The 16233-nt window shown below is 36.6% G+C and overlaps 1 protein-coding gene across 1 annotated transcript in view; it reads left to right on the top strand.

Annotated features, from left to right (window-relative positions):
• Positions 1–6178: 6178 nt before the first annotated feature.
• The window catches only part of WDR52 (Cilia- and flagella-associated protein 44), an 80770-nt gene continuing 70715 nt past the window's right edge, over positions 6179–16233 (top strand). The window contains exons 1-4 of the mRNA XM_051208158.1: positions 6179–6218; positions 9747–9891; positions 9934–10609; positions 13788–14247. Of these exons, the coding sequence (XP_051065942.1) occupies positions 9774–9891; positions 9934–10609; positions 13788–14247 (1254 nt within the window). The 5' untranslated portion in view covers positions 6179–6218; positions 9747–9773. The remainder of the gene's footprint in view (positions 6219–9746; positions 9892–9933; positions 10610–13787; positions 14248–16233) is intronic.

The following is a 16233-nucleotide window of genomic DNA, read 5'->3' as shown; positions in this document are numbered from 1 at the left end:
GAATTGCATAAATACCTAGCAGCACCACAGTTCCAACACGCGGATACCACGTTTAAATCAGATAAGCACTTCTCGATTTCACAAGCTAAACGGGGTGCCGTTTTTGAGCAGATCATGAAAACAGTGAAATCATAGTACAATATTATTCCACGAACCCAACTATTAGTTAGTTGGTTTATCTGCACGAATATTCGGCCGGTGATTTTCATTTTTACCTACTTAATAAGCCTGCTACAGTAGTGTCTTCTCTGCAAAACCATGTAAGCTTTTGACCACGCCCGTAAAAATAGCATATGTGTAAATTTTAATATTACTACCCGACAGCCGGTTCACAATCCGTAGCCATATCAGTAACGACAAATATCTAATTCTCTATTCGGCTCTGAAAATCACATTCCTTATTTCTTACGCCTACACTACGTGCCTCACTGGTTTCTTTTTCGTTATGTACTTCGTATTCATTTTTCATAACCTTTAAGTACCCAAATTTCTTTAGTTTAATTTTGGTCTCCTCATCATAACCTTCAACCAGTAAAGATGTTGAACTAATTGAGCCCCAGGCTTACTTTACATCATAACTCAATACAGCGTAATGAAATTAGAGACTACTCATGTGAGAAATAATGCCATAAAAACTCCAGTCCTTTCATATTTATTTTCCACGAGTTTCCAATTTCCACCATAAACGTCACTATACGATAACTCATTTTCAAATCCTTACTCGCTGTCTTATAAGTACTGAATTTCCAAACTCTTCTAACTACTAATTAGTTACCGCTAACTTTCTTCGTTTGGAATCTCATACTGTGTCCTATCTAAATACGCTTTACTGCTTCGATGTTCTATAAATGATCTAGCAGCTTTCACTGTTCGATATCCTCGTACAATGTACCTGTAGAATTAACGTTTTCTAAGAAAGCATAAAACTTAGAGCTTGAAGGTGAGATATCAATAAAACCTGACGGAAAACTTAAAAGAGCCAACAGGAAAATAGGAGGTGAGTTTTAGTTAGTGGCTTGCAAACAATGATGGTGAGGGTGGCGATTTCCTCCACCCATATTTATTGGACAGAACATTTTGGTTGTCTCCTATTTATTACTGGTATGAAGTAACCCTTCAGTGATATTGACGTTATTCTCCCACGTTTTCCACTTCTTAGGTATCTGTTTTCCATCCCATGTAGGTTTCTTCACTTCACAAAGTTGTCTTGTCACATGCATACTTAGGGCAGACCTAACTGATGGCGTTTGGCAACACAATGAACAAAGATATGAAAAACAAAGGCTTTGATTATATAATCCGATGGAAAATCTAGCACCACGTTTCTACTAATTTTCCAGGTTGTAAACATTCACCTCACTCTGCCTTTCAACCCATATTCCGTTAACCGAGGCCTGTTTCGCTGTTGCATTTCTTCACTCACTGTGTTTATCTCCTGTGGTTAACATGAAGTTTCTTTATTGATTACGTTGAGTCCTATCTGCTAATAGATGTGATTTAACCTATCTCATTGCAAAAAACCAGGTTTTGTCAGTTACTCTTGTTAGTTCTGCTGCTGCCTCTTTTCGTCTCCTTTTTTTAATACCATGAATCTGAACCCCATAAAATTTATAGCTAAAAACAACAACCAATATTCTGATAAACAACCACCGCACAACATGACTTGGTAGTGTATTGACTAATTCGTTGGAGACAGTTTGTCATGTTATCATGTATTATGCAAATACAAATAACCTGATGTAGCGAGTAGTGACATATATGGACAACATGTGGAAGTGGATTTTTCCACCCATCTTTGGTGCTTGACTACACCTTAAGAATAAATAATTATAAAGCCTATTCAGTTATTCATATCATTTGGTTATTGATGTATGAGGTTGTTAATATGTGTATACATAGTGGATTATTCATTAATTAATATGAAGTTGTTCTCAGTTCAGTTTGAGCAAATCTGATCGTCAATCAAACTTCAAATAAATCACTTAAAATATATTGTATTCACAAAGAAGTTATGTAAAGTTGTCACAGAATCCAGCTGATTGGACCTCAAGAGGTATACAAAAAATGACTGATCTTGAATCTTGGTTCAAATGTCCTACTTTATTGCATGGCGAATTTTGTATAACAATCACTGACTGTCCGGAACCTACTCATGACGATAGTGAGTTTAGAAAAACTGCTGTGGTTAACTTGAGTAGTATAAAATACAACATGTCACCTATTCTCTCTTATTACTCCGAGTGGTTGAAATTAATCAGGGGCGTAGCCTGGCTTAGAAGGTTCATAGAATTCCTGGTGGTACTTGGTTCACCGAGTCGTGAAGGATCCGTTCATCTAGGATGCTTAAAGATCAAAGAGCTTGACATCGCCAAGCGTAAGATTTCATTGATGGTTCAGAGAGAAGTGTATGTAGAATTACTTAGTGAATTTAAAAACAGCAGTAAAGTAGTTAGTCATGATCTGAAAGGTTTATCGCCGATAATGCTTGATGGGTTACTCTGCGTTGAAGGTCGACTGAGATACCCAGATTTCCCAAATGCTTTTAAACATCCAATAATTTTACCCAGTTGACACTTAGCGACGAAAATGATAATTAGACATTGTCATAAAGAACAAGGACACATAGGAAAGTCATTAGAAAAAAGATATGGATATGTATTTACTTGTTTGCAAACACGGGCGGTACATATTGAACTGATGTATAGTTTGAATACTGATTCATTTATAATGGCCTTATTAAGTTTTATTAAAAGAAGAAAGAAACGTCCAGAGATTTACAGTGGGTCAAGCTTCGTGGGTGCAGTTTCTGAATTAAACAGGTTTGTGCAACAGTTGAATCAGCAGAAGATAAGTAATGAACCGTCAGCGAGGCGGGTTCAATGGCATTTTAACACACCCTCATCCAGCAACAAGAGTGGAGTTTGGGAAAGAATGATTAGGTCTATACCCCGACTGTTATTGTTGATCACTAGAGAACAGACTTTATGGGATCAAGTAAGGCAGGTCTCCTTGAAGCTTCGGATTAGTCTTTGTTGTTATTAATGTAGGTAGGTCGAGTAGGCGTATTGTTGTAAGTCCTACTTGTTCCTATAGTGTAATATTTTATATAATGAACCATGACCACAGGCATCAAGGTAGCTTGTGTGGTATGGAGGGATTTCGGGGGTCGGTGTAAGATCCGTTTTGAATGTTTTGTGTGTGTGTGAAAACCCCTCCATGTATATACTTGTACTTTGTTCCTATTGATCCCTTTAGTTGTACATTGTTAGTTTTTCGATTACCTTGAATTATTAATATTTGTATTTTATCATAGTTTTTATTTTTATTGCGCCTTCACTAATTCCCCGTTTTTCTTCCCGAACTGCACTTATGTTGATTTACTTTATACTTAGTCTTGGCGGCAGCCATATTGGTTTGTTCCTCCTTTGTTGACTGGAATTGTGCATTTTTGGTTGTGAATTTAGGCACTCTTCCAGAATTAGAAACACTCTGTGTTATAAATAGACCAAATATTATCTTTTGAACGAATCTGTGCGTGGTCTATCCAGACAGGATAGAATAACATTTATTTGTTGTGATTGATTAAATCAACTGAACAATTATTGGTTGGATAGCTGAATGGTCATATGTGTTTAGAACCGTCATTTTACCCAATTACTTTGTTTTGGTTTCAAACGGGCAAAAACGCGTATCTAACCCACCTAGACAGCTGTCCATCAGTCCAAACCGTAGTTTGGATCTTACAGTATGTGCATAACATTGGTTAATATTGATTGTGATTACCTCCTTATTTGTACTGAGTGATGCTTTGATGACTCTGGATCCATCGGTTTCCCATACTATGAGTGTATTACGTGCTTCTGTGAACAGCATCAGAGCAACTCCCTGAGCGTGTAGAACACTGTTTTTCGTGGAATACAGCAGCATCTCTCCTGAATGTAATTTTTTTCACCCAACTAGGATCCAATGATTTCGAGCACTGTCGAGTTTTATGTCCTCGTTCCGTATCTATTTGATTAGTCCCCTCGGTATCCTACATTGTGTGGCAATTCCATGTACCTATGTTAATTGTTGCTGTGGTTGTCAGAAGGGTCATCGGCCTCATGACTTCCAAAGATTCTCGGCTTTCATCATGAAGTGTGATAATTGTTCGTTCAACTCGTAGGGCAGAGTTTAAATTGCTTAATTTGTTCAATCTGGTTGGTGTTTATTTAGCACGATTGTTTTCTGTGGGGTGGGATTGCCGTTTCTATACTAAAATCTCCTCTTGTGTGTGGGCCTGGGACCGGTAGTAAATCTAGAAAAGCTACAGGTGGAGTTATTATGTGAACCTAACCAGGATTATAACCTAAAGCTCTAGCTGTTATGTTCCATGATCTGAGTAAATACCGAACTCATAAACCTTTTGGGCTTTTGATATATATGTAAAACGAGAAGAAATCTTCAGCATTCAAGGCCGATTATTGAGCGTCGACTGTTGACTGACAACTCATCATGCGCAATGATCCATTATGATGATCTACCGAACGTCTTCATAGGACTGGAATATCTAGCAGCTTGGTTACCATTTAACGTCAAATCATCTCATCATTTTGCACTTGATAATAAACGTTTTTCTTGGTAAGATTTCATGCTATGTCACAGTAATAAGGAAACATTTGGCTTGAAAGCGTTTTTGAGGGAACCAGACTGGAGCATCATCGGATGCTATAGTTTTGGTATGAGATCAGGTAAATTAAGCAAAGGCATTATTTTATTTAGCTTTAGTTGATTAAGATCACTAGGTGTACAGCATTAGAGTGATGTATACATCGACGGCACAGTTGAAAAATTTAGATCAACTTCATTTTGTTCGACAAATTGTTCTGCAGCCCAAAGTATATTAGAACTGCTGGAATAATCTTAAGGATTCCACAAGTATTCGGAGTTTGACAACACCTTGACTAGTAACACCTTTTATAATTGAAATGTGCAAGCACAGTCATATCAAAAGTCAGGAGCGAAGAGATATGTCTAATAGAATATCGATATATTGAGAAGTGATCAATCTAAGCTGGCTGGCGGTCGTATATGTGAAGCACGGCGTACCCACAAATGTTCTAGTGCGGATGCGTGACAGAACGCCTTCATATAAGTGAGCCTATTAGAACTAATGCTGTCAGCATCAAATGTCGAAGACATCCAGGACTACTAATTTTGGGGATTTATTTACTACGACAATCTCTTGATATGATATTGTCTGGAATTAACAGGTCTAACTGAAAGTTTTTGAAACAGAATAGGTCGAGTAACAAGGTACGTTATTCGAAACGATGATTATGTCGTTTAAAATTGCCAGCCTTACTAGATCACAGGTTTGCTATCAGCCTGTGCAATGCGAACAGCAACTTGTGAAGATATTGAAGGAATGACTAATAGAATAAAGTGAAAAAATGACTCACTAATTACATCGGATTTAATAGTGAAATCCCGACACAACAGTCAGCAATAACAAGCGTTAAAAGATGCCTTAAGTTTAACAGACCTCTTCTGCTGTGAATCAAGGTTTGCTTGTTACGTCATAGACAGAAATTAAGCATAAACGTCAAATGCCTCCTTGAAACCAGTACTTAGTGGGGTGCCAAAAGGCTCTGTCGTAGGTCCTTTACTTTTTATGCTGTGTTTAAATTGACTCCCAAGTAAAGTTTAGTAACCGAAGCTACTGTGCACTGATAATGAAAAATTCCGCCGGGAAATGATGCCAAGACGCGGATGCATGTGCACTTCAGGCGAATTTAGATGTTCTGATTGGTTGGTCTAAAAGTGGCAAATAAGTACAGCATAAGAGCAGATCCCACACCCGTAGTCAGGTATCACAGGAATCTTGGGGCAACTCGCTGCTGAGAGTTTGAAGCTGAAGAGTTAAGAACCCTTTAGAAAGGACGCTTACCCAAGTTAGGTACTAGTATGTTCACTACAATATACACACCCCTGACGAGATCCGAATTAGGAAACCACGTCCAGGCAGCATGTGGTGTTCGCTCTTTTGATTGATCCACCCAAGAGAAGAATAGACGCTCTCGGGAGTTTAATAGAAAAGGACTGACACAGACTGTAAGCCTTCTGTCCTCAGCACACAAATGTGAATCTGAATAGTTGTTTATTGTAAAAGCTTCAACAGTTTCTATGACTTCGAGGTCTTGGGATTTTTCTACGAATTTGAATTAGTTGACATAAACGTATGACTTCTCTCTGGAAGTACCTGCTTTTTTCGCCAATGCTTTTTACCTATTCTAATAAGTTCACGAGTTATTTTAATGGATATCATTTTGTCATACCCTGAACTGGCAGATAGGTTTTTAAACTTTGCTTAACCCAAGCAAATTTGCTCGGGTTAACAGAAAAAGGGAAAATAAACTCAAGCGTTCTAAAAATTTTCGGAAAAATCCTTAGAAAACGTGATGATGGTATAGACAACAATACATCAAAATGCCACATTTTTCTTTAGCTTAGGGTAAATAGTGTATAATATACAATTGAGGGGAAATGTCTCAAATTTAGCACTTTCACCTTCGTCAAAATGTCCAGTTTTCCATAAAAGTAATACTTTCTTCGTGTATCAAGTTGCATTTAATGATGTCAGCTTATAAAACGATGAAAAGTGTGCTGAATTTGTAAGTTACAGTAAAAAACAACCAACTCTACGAATATCAAACAACAAGTTTTTAGATTCAGACAACATATTCTTCGAGTTTTGAGACAAAATCACCAGCGATGTGTCATTTTTATGTTATAATTCACTTGGTTTTACGATTGAAGAAAGTGTTTACTATGGGTTATGTATGTTAAACATAAGACTTGACAAGGATGTGGTTCTCCAAAGTTTTCACCTAACGCTTAACAGAAAATGAACAAAATACTGATATGACGGGACTGGAAAGTAAAGTTACATTCTTTACTCATTGTGACTTTTGTTCAACGTAACTTCCTTATACCTCGACATAATGATTACTCATTTTAGTATTTGTTTTTTTCCACTGTGATATTTCGTTATTTATTACATTAATTAATTTGTTTATTCAAGATAAGTTATTCCTTCATGAAATTAATGTCAACTGTGCTCAGCAAGGCACATAGCGTGTGATTTGTTATAACTCTGAGGATTTTTCATGCTTATGATATTATCCTAATTAATAATCAGAATGGATATACAATTAATATATAATGAGTGTATTTTTGACGCAAGTTGTTGTCATATTTGGCATCAATAAATCTTCACTTGTATCAGTCTTGGTGCGTGTACTTCATGTTGTGGAAATTGCAATAGTTTCACATCTTTTTCAAGTATATGCAGTGAGTGACGCAGACGTAACAACAACAAGAAAATGTAAAATAAACAATAATGATTGTTGTAGTAGAATTGTAAACGCAAGAAATCAGGTTCATGAGAATGTAATCATGACGAAAACACAGACAAAATATTCTCCGGCCCAAAATGAGGGAAAGATTAAAAGTAAACCTTAATACAACATTAAGATCGGCAGTTAACTATGTAAATGGGGTCTGAATGATAAATTATATTGAACTGGCTTATCCCAATATCTGTCACCATGGCTCGAACCAATATTTACTAACTGTAATATCCGCGGTCCTACTGCTTACATATGGAGACGCGAGCTACTGCGCCTGTCACGGTACTAAGTGAAAAAACACAGGGACTGGTACAGATTGAGATCTATTGACTCTCTGGAATAATTTGCCCAGTATCATGTCATTACTAGTCCAAATGCACTGACTTTACAAATAACTGGCGTTCAGTGAGTAAACATTTTGTAAATAAAATTATACACAGGGTTACTGCGAGGCACGAACGGAATATACATCAAACATTGGAAAGAACATAATTACTACACTGTGCGAAAGTTCACATCTATCATACTTAATGAAATTCACACTTCGCATCAGTTATGAATAGCGGCCGTCCAGTTTTACTCTTTAAACTTATCGCTACAGCTGTCTTTTTGGGATCAACTCTTTCATTCCTCAATGATGATATGTTCTACGATTATACCAACAGATTGAAAAGTTGATTATAAAATCGTTTTCAACGCTGTATGACGCCCATATAAACATCTATTTAAACAGCTATTTCAGTCATTCACACCTTAAACACCACACTTTATGAAATTTGCCATTTTCTGCAGTAAACAAACAACTGGTGAATCTCCGGTTCTTATGTTTAATCTGTTGGAAAATGCAAGCATGCCCGAAGACCGATTACCACGACGTGCAATGCTAACCAGTGTTGGAGATGGTTAGAAGAAAGTTAGGGGTAGCCAAACCAAAGCGTGGCATCAGTGTTTGAAGTCACTAACTTCATGTCTGACCCATGTTGGTAGGTGCAGATTACTTGGTTTGGTTCCGAGTGACTATCGTAAATAATGGTTGGAGATTCTCAGTGACATGGCTCAGAATCTATCACAATAGCGTAGGTGTATACACTCTCTGTCTTCCCTTAAACCGTGAGATTAAATTCGCTTCGTATCTTTCTAACAACTAATTCTTTCTTCCTGTACTATATCTTTATATGCAATCTTTCTTTTATATATTACCACCACATAATTAACCACTTTTATGAATCCAGTGTTCATCTTGCTGTGCTAATGAGGTATGCTAACTTGAACATATGTCCTACGTTGTAGCTGATGCACCAAGTATAAATGAAATTGAAGCTCTTTTTTAATAATCTGAGTTATCAATATCACAGAATTTTAAACTAAATGAATTGTTTGTTAATAGTCTTTACTCATCATACATTTGTGTACATTGGTAAAAGTAATATTTATGAGAAATGATAATACATCTACTACAAGCGAAATAATTGTTGTTTATGATATTCCATTCTAATAATGGGCAAAACGTTTTAGATTAATATGGATTGCAAACCAACATCAGTGAAATGAACATTGAAAGTTAAAAAGCACTAGATATATGTGTTACATCAGTTTATAAACTAGCAACAGTGCATCTACACTATACTATATGGGATCAACCTAAATCTATCAAAGTTTCATAACTAGTCTAACGTTTTTCAACCATCAAATTAAATTCCATCAGTTCTTGTCTTTTGTTTCAGCCAATTGTCATATAGCATAATTCTGAACTAATGTTATTAGTGATTACTATCGGACTACAGAATTGTGATAGTTCAACACTAGGATTACAAAATTTCCACTTTGGAATGAATCATCCGAGAATACAAGATGGTTATATATTTATATGAATTTGTAGAAAATTTTATAACTTAATGTAAACCTTCATCAAAAACTATCTTTTTGACTAAGTTTCCAGTACTTGCAATACAATCTAATAGTTCTTGATTTTATTCCATGTGAATTGCAGTTCATCTTACTGAAAAAAAGTATTGGATCTCAGAAGATCATCATAGAATATTCTTCAACTAATTTGATGATTGAATTCATTATGTATTTACTGAAAATCTAATTTATATGCTCCTTAGGATGAAAATTCTATTAATGGTTGATAAATGTAGTGTTTTTGATGGAGTTTTGTTCTGTGAGCTGGATAATTGGATGGATGGACTAAACCATCCAGCTCAAAGAACAAAACTCTAATAAAATCATCCATCTGAGTTACAAATCTTCTCCACCATTAGTGTAATGTAGTGCCTCATACTTTAAACCAAACATTTATTCAATAACTATTTACTTTGTTAAATAATTTATAAATACATCTTATTCATTTAGAAATATGCTCCAATCTGAATACTAAAAATGTCTGACCATGAAGATAATCTAGATCCTAGTCAACAAAAAGAAGATGATATTAGCCTTGAAGATAAGAATTCTATTGAAATATTACCAGTTGATGATGACGAATCTTCAATAGTCGGTAATGTTAAATTTAAAAAAACAAACTCATTCACCTTCACAGAGAATAAAAATCAAGAAGAGCAAGTTATTGGTAAACTAGAAAGTGATAAACCTAAACAAGAAGATATTTCCTCATCTTCTAATCAACAAGAACTGGTACCTAGTAACAATTCAATAAACCATGTTAATGAACAAACTCAACAACAACAACAACAAGATCAATATGAAGATGATAATAATAATAATAATAATAATAATAATAATAATAATAATAATAATGATAATCATACTAATATGACACAATCAATAAATGAACAATCTAAAAAGATGATAGATCCTGAATTCTTTTATAATTATACTGATTATATTGTACAACCAATGATCCCTGAAAATTCTGGTATACCAATAAATCTTTTAAAAGTTTCACATTTATTCGGTATGGATGTAACACGTAGAGAGAATATACAATTACTTCATTATAATAATAATAATCTATTATGTCATATATATGGTAATTATTTACAAATAATTAATATGGATACAAATGATATCATAATGATACGTTCAATGAATGGAATTGGTATTGGTACATTTTGTATACATTCACAATATAAGTATATAGCATTAGCTGAAAAAGGTATTATACCAAATGTATGCATTTATCAATATCCTGATATAAAATTATATCGTATATTAAAAGAAGGTACTCAAACTGCATATACTGCATGTCAGTTTAGGTATGTTCATTATAATCTTCTTCTTTATTTGTATGTGTATATGTCATTAGGGGTCCGCGTGACTATCGTAGCTAATGGCTGGATACTTTAAGTGACATGGATCAGAATCGATCACAATGGAGTAGGTGTACACACTCTCTTTCTTCCCATAAACTAAGAGATTAAAATCGCTTCATATATTTCTTTCTACCAACTAATTCGTTCTTCCTGTATTATATCCTTATATGCAGTCTTTCTTTTATATATTACCACCTTTAAAGTAACTCCTTCTATGTATTCAGTACTCATCTTGTTGTACTTATGTGATGTGGCAACTTGGACCGACGCATTTATGTGCCTTGTCCTACATTGTGGCTGACTGACTGACTGAAGTATAGGTTTATGTCATGAATTTTAGATCTCAATTAAATTGTAATCTTTACCTAGCTGCTTAAAACAGTTGAAGACAAAGTGCAGTTTAAACTTATTATCCAATAAATTTACTTGGTGTTGTTTACTTGAATCTTCCAAAAGATGTTTACGACTGTAATTGATCATTCTCTTATTGACATATATGCATCCTGTGTGTATTGCCTCGATATTTCTTTAATTCACAAGCCCCGATATGTCCTGGTATGGTCGAGAGTGGAGAGAGTTAACTTTCTCTCTCTCAAAATGCTCTCACATGGCCACGTGCATACAACCACTAACAAGGAAGTCCTACTCACTGCGTTCTCGCGCAACGGACGTTGTTTATGAAATTGAGAGGACCAAAAGCCAACGTCCGGCTTTTTAGCCGGATTGGTGGATATGCAGGATCCATAGAGGGAAGTTGGAAAACCCTAATTCCAAACCAATGATGCACATGAACTCCAGGATCCTGAGGGAAAAAAGTTTTATGAAACGATTATTGGTCACCGATTTCTATGGGACTGGATCTCCTTACGTTGCTGCCTTGTGGAATAGACCTTTAGATCAAATGATCCGGGTGTGACCCCATAAGAAAACCACCGGCTTCGGTTTGGACACCCGGGCAGTATCCTAGCCTTCACACAAATCGAATGATTTATGTGGCGCATATCTATTTGGTGCCTTCTTGTACCTATGTTTGTGTTTAAATAAATAAAGCTATTGAGTCCTGATAGCTCCTTGTTTGTGCAATAGGGTGAAATTTAAATTCACTTGGTATTGTCATGCATGGAGGACAGCTGACAGATACACTCCAAGTGGGGACCGCAAACAGATAAGGCTACTTACTCTACCTACTTCTATTTCTTCTAGTGGTTCACTGGATTATAAAGACTTTTAAAACTCAGGCTAGAATCTTAAAACGGCCGTCCAGTGCTTCTACGTTTTCTATAGTGATCTACCTTTGATTGGCTCATGAATTCAACTGGTAAATTAATACAATCTCCACAAAAATCCTCTCTGATCATGATCTTTTTTTCCCAAGCTAAAATATTACGCCTTCTATCTATCATTGATCTCAGTGATTTGGTTCTCATTTTATTGCCAAGATGTTAGCTGAATTCTAAAGATAGCGGTGAGATAATTTAATTGATTAACTTAAATGATAACTTTTTGTATAGTTTGATCTGTATCTCAATTTCACAACTGAAGCCGCTTGGCGTAAGTGTCTGTGTGAATGATGAAAAACGTTCTTTTTCTTCATTGAAAAAATTTAAGAACATTAATAAACATAAAGTATATTGAAGAATAACCCTGATATCGTAAGTTGTTTTAGGCATTCAGAAAACAACCATTGTGAATAATTACTTTGTGATAGAAGGTGGAAGTCAGTCAGTCAGTCAGCTACGACGCACGACCAGGCACATATATGCATCGGTCCAAGTTACCATACCTCATTAGCACAACAAGATGAACACCGGATTCATTGAAGAAGTTAATTCAATGGTGGTAATATATAAAAGAAAGATTGCATATAAGGATATAATACAGGAAGAAAGAATTAGTTGGTAGAAAGAAAGATATGAAACGAATTTAATCTCACGGTTTATGGGAAGAAAGAGAGTGTATACACCTACTCCATTGTGATTGATTCTGAACCATGTCACTTAGAGTCCCTAACCATTGGCTACAATAGTCGCGTGGACCCCGACCAAGTAATCTGTATATATATATATAAATTTTACATGAATGAGCATTCTTAGGTCGGTTATGTGTTTTTATTATTATGAATTTGTGGAAATCGCTGAACTTCATTTAAATCACGAACCGATCCAAGTTAGACAACCACGTTTGTAATTACTATAGTTTGCATTTGGGATCGAGGTTCGAGGTTAGTTTATGCACATCATAACTGCAAACTTTAAGTTTATCAACCTCACTCCAACACGCTAAAAGTAAGTCGTAATTCTGACTTAAACCTAATTATATATTGAATTCTATCCTTCATGCTAACATTGCTGAGAACTATTACTTTACTTTCAGTTTGTTTAAACTCATTAACAGTCATTTTATCCTCGTATTCATATGTGAATGTTTATTTTTAGTAATCTAAGACCTTTTTAAATACTGAATGATGTTAAGATGATGGTTGGAAGTAGTCGACAGAAAAACCTGAACCCAAGTTTCATCCTACTTGGGACTCGTCAGCTGTATGTACCTGCATCTCTGAGTTGATGTTCATTCTGGTACTCGAACCCAGTACCGTTCGCTTCAAACGCGTCCTAGATTCCACTACCAGTCACTATCCATCTTTGCTTATAAAGCCTGTGACTTCAGGCAATATCGAGGTAGTCCGCACAGGATGCACATATGCCAACAAGAGACTGATCAATTGGGAAGATACAAGCAAATAACACCAAGTGAGTTGGTAAGTACGGCGATATTCTCCACTAGCATGAATCAAACAAATAAGTAAATAAATATAACTTTTAATAGTTGAATTCATGAGTCAATTGAAGGTAGACCATCATGAAAAACCTGGAAGCACTTGATGGCCGTTTCATTCTAGTATGAGACTCGTTAGCAGTGCACATCCACAATCGTGCTTTACGAGATTCAAACTAAGGAATTATCAATCTCGCGAGTAAACCCTTAACCTCCAGATCACTGAGTCAACATTCAACAGTGTTAAATTCTAACTTCAAATATAATTTACATAATGAAGTTTCTTTTGCAAGAAATAGTTTTGAAATAAAACAATACTGTTTTTTTTTCAATATGTTGTTTTTAGTCCAGATGGTGAATTATTAGCTACAGTTGGCTCTGATCCTGATTATACATTAACATTATGGGAATGGAGAAATGAACAAATTGTATTAAGATCTAAAGCATTTTCACAAGATATATATCATATTGGATGGTCAAATGATTTATATGGTCTATTAACTACAGTTGGTATTGGACATATAAAATTTTGGAAAATGGCTAATACATTTACTGGTTTAAAACTTCAAGGGAAATTAGGCAAATTTGGTAAAATTGAATTATCGGATATTGAAGGATTTGTAATATTACCTGATGGTAAAGTATTAACTGGTTCAATATGGGGTAATTTACTTCTATGGGAAGGTGATTTAATTAAATTACAAATAACACGTAAAAATAAACGACCATGTCATAATGGGAATATTATGCAAATTATTATAGATGAAGGTGAATTAATGACAATTGGTCAAGATGGTTGGATTCGAGTGAGTTATGATACTCACTTTTTTTTTCTTCGTTTGCTTGTTTTTATTTTTGTTATATTTCGGTGGGAATAATCAATGGTAACTTTAGGAATCTATTTATCGACCAATACTATGCGTATATTTTTATTGTATAATTGTTAAATAACTAAACTATTCATATTCGTGTCCCTCGTATCATGAACTTTATTTTGACCTAGGAATTATTATTATACGATTTGCCATTCTTGAGTTATGCCCTATCTATGAATTATTATCTCAAGGTCTAAGGGCGAAGTCGTACTGCTAACTGTAGACGGGTGTGACAGCAGTAAGGTGTTTCCCTCGGACAACCAGCATCTGCAGCGATGCTGCCTTTTCACAAGGAAGAAAGGGGTTAGAAAAGGTCGACTCTAAAAATGTCACACCTCTCCTTACCTCACGGATTTCCGTCTCCGGCGATAAGGCCCTTTAAAGAACGGAGCTAACACATTAAAAACCTCCCACAAAAAGGCCGTGCGCGACCAGCCTCAAGCAGTTGTCCCTTGGGCTCTGCGGTCACGCTCTTAGGTCGTTAAGACCAACACTAATCCAACTTCCTTCTCAGGTTCCTCAAGAAATACCCTTCCACGGTGTAGGCAGCCGAGAAGTGACATCAGCCCTCATACCTATAACAGCACACGAGACCAAGTTGATCACATTCAAATCCCTCCTACACTTTCTAATACCACTCTTATCTCCCCGACTAACCCTTCTCACATCCTTTTATCACCTCGCACCGCTAGGGCAAACGATTCGAGTATGCAGAACGTTATTCTTGGTTTCCTGAAACCACGCTCTAAACTACACGTAGGAGCTTTTAACGTACGAACACTGTGCCAAACAGGACAACAGGCTTGATTAGCCAGGACTTTAGAATCTCGCGTCATCGATGTGTGCTGCGTATCCGAAACGCGCATACAGGATCCGAGTAGTGTCATTCATTTGACATCACCATGTCAAAACAAAGAACCAACTCGATTCGCGCTTCGTGTGTCTCGAAGCCCAGATGCTGCTTCTCGTGGACACGCTGGCGTAGGCGCAGCATTGAGTCCTAGGGCAGAACTAGCTCTCTTAGAGTGGATCCCAGTAGACAGTCGTTTGTGCGCTGTCCGACTAAACGGAACAATAAGGACTCGAAAAGATAGGGACATTCATCGTTGCCTCTTCGTCGTCTCTGCCTATTCTCCCACTGACCGCAGCTCAGATGATGTCAAAGATGAGTTTTACAGAAAGCTTTCCGACCTTCTCCGAAAAGCTAGGCGCTCTGATTCAGTAATAGTGGCCAGTGACTTTAATGCTCAAGTAGGTAAACTAAGCGAAAGGGAAAGACACCTAGGTGGACCTTATGGTGTCGTGGCTCAAAGAACAGATAATGGCGACCATCTGTTGCAGTTATGCTCAGATAACCGCCTGTTCCTTGCAAATACTAACTTTAAGCATAAGGAAAAGCGTCTTTAGACGTGGCGACCCCCTAATTCGTCCCAACGTTGGACACAAACAGATCACATCGCTATCAGCCACCGATGGAGGGGCTCGATAGAAGACTGTCGCTCATTCTGGAGCACATGCTTAGATTCAGATCATGCTCTAGCACGAGCGCGTATTTGTATGCGTCTTACTGGACGTAGGAAAGACGCTGCAAGGGAACCTCTTAGGGTCCTACTTAATGATAGTCAAGCTAAGAGTATATTTCAGGAACAACTAGGAAAATAGTTAGGCTGCCATGTATGCGATGCCCACCCTAAGGCAGCATGGAATGATATCCGAAAAGCTGTGGAAACAGTGATATCTGCTAGTACGGTAACCCGTAAGGTTAGGGAGCAACACTGGATCTCAACAGCATCTATCGCACTGATAGATGAACAGTGGTGGGTAGCGAAAGCAAGAGAGATGGAAAAGGTAGCGGCAATAGGTAATAGCAGACAATTGTTCAGACTCGTTAAGGAAACCGGTATTAGGAAACCGACT

This window comes from Schistosoma haematobium, chromosome 4 (assembly GCF_000699445.3).
Source record: "Schistosoma haematobium chromosome 4, whole genome shotgun sequence".
NCBI classification, from domain to species: Eukaryota; Metazoa; Platyhelminthes; class Trematoda; order Strigeidida; family Schistosomatidae; genus Schistosoma; species Schistosoma haematobium.
Note: the sequence above shows the minus strand (reverse complement) of the source record. Positions and strands in the feature narration are given on the sequence as shown.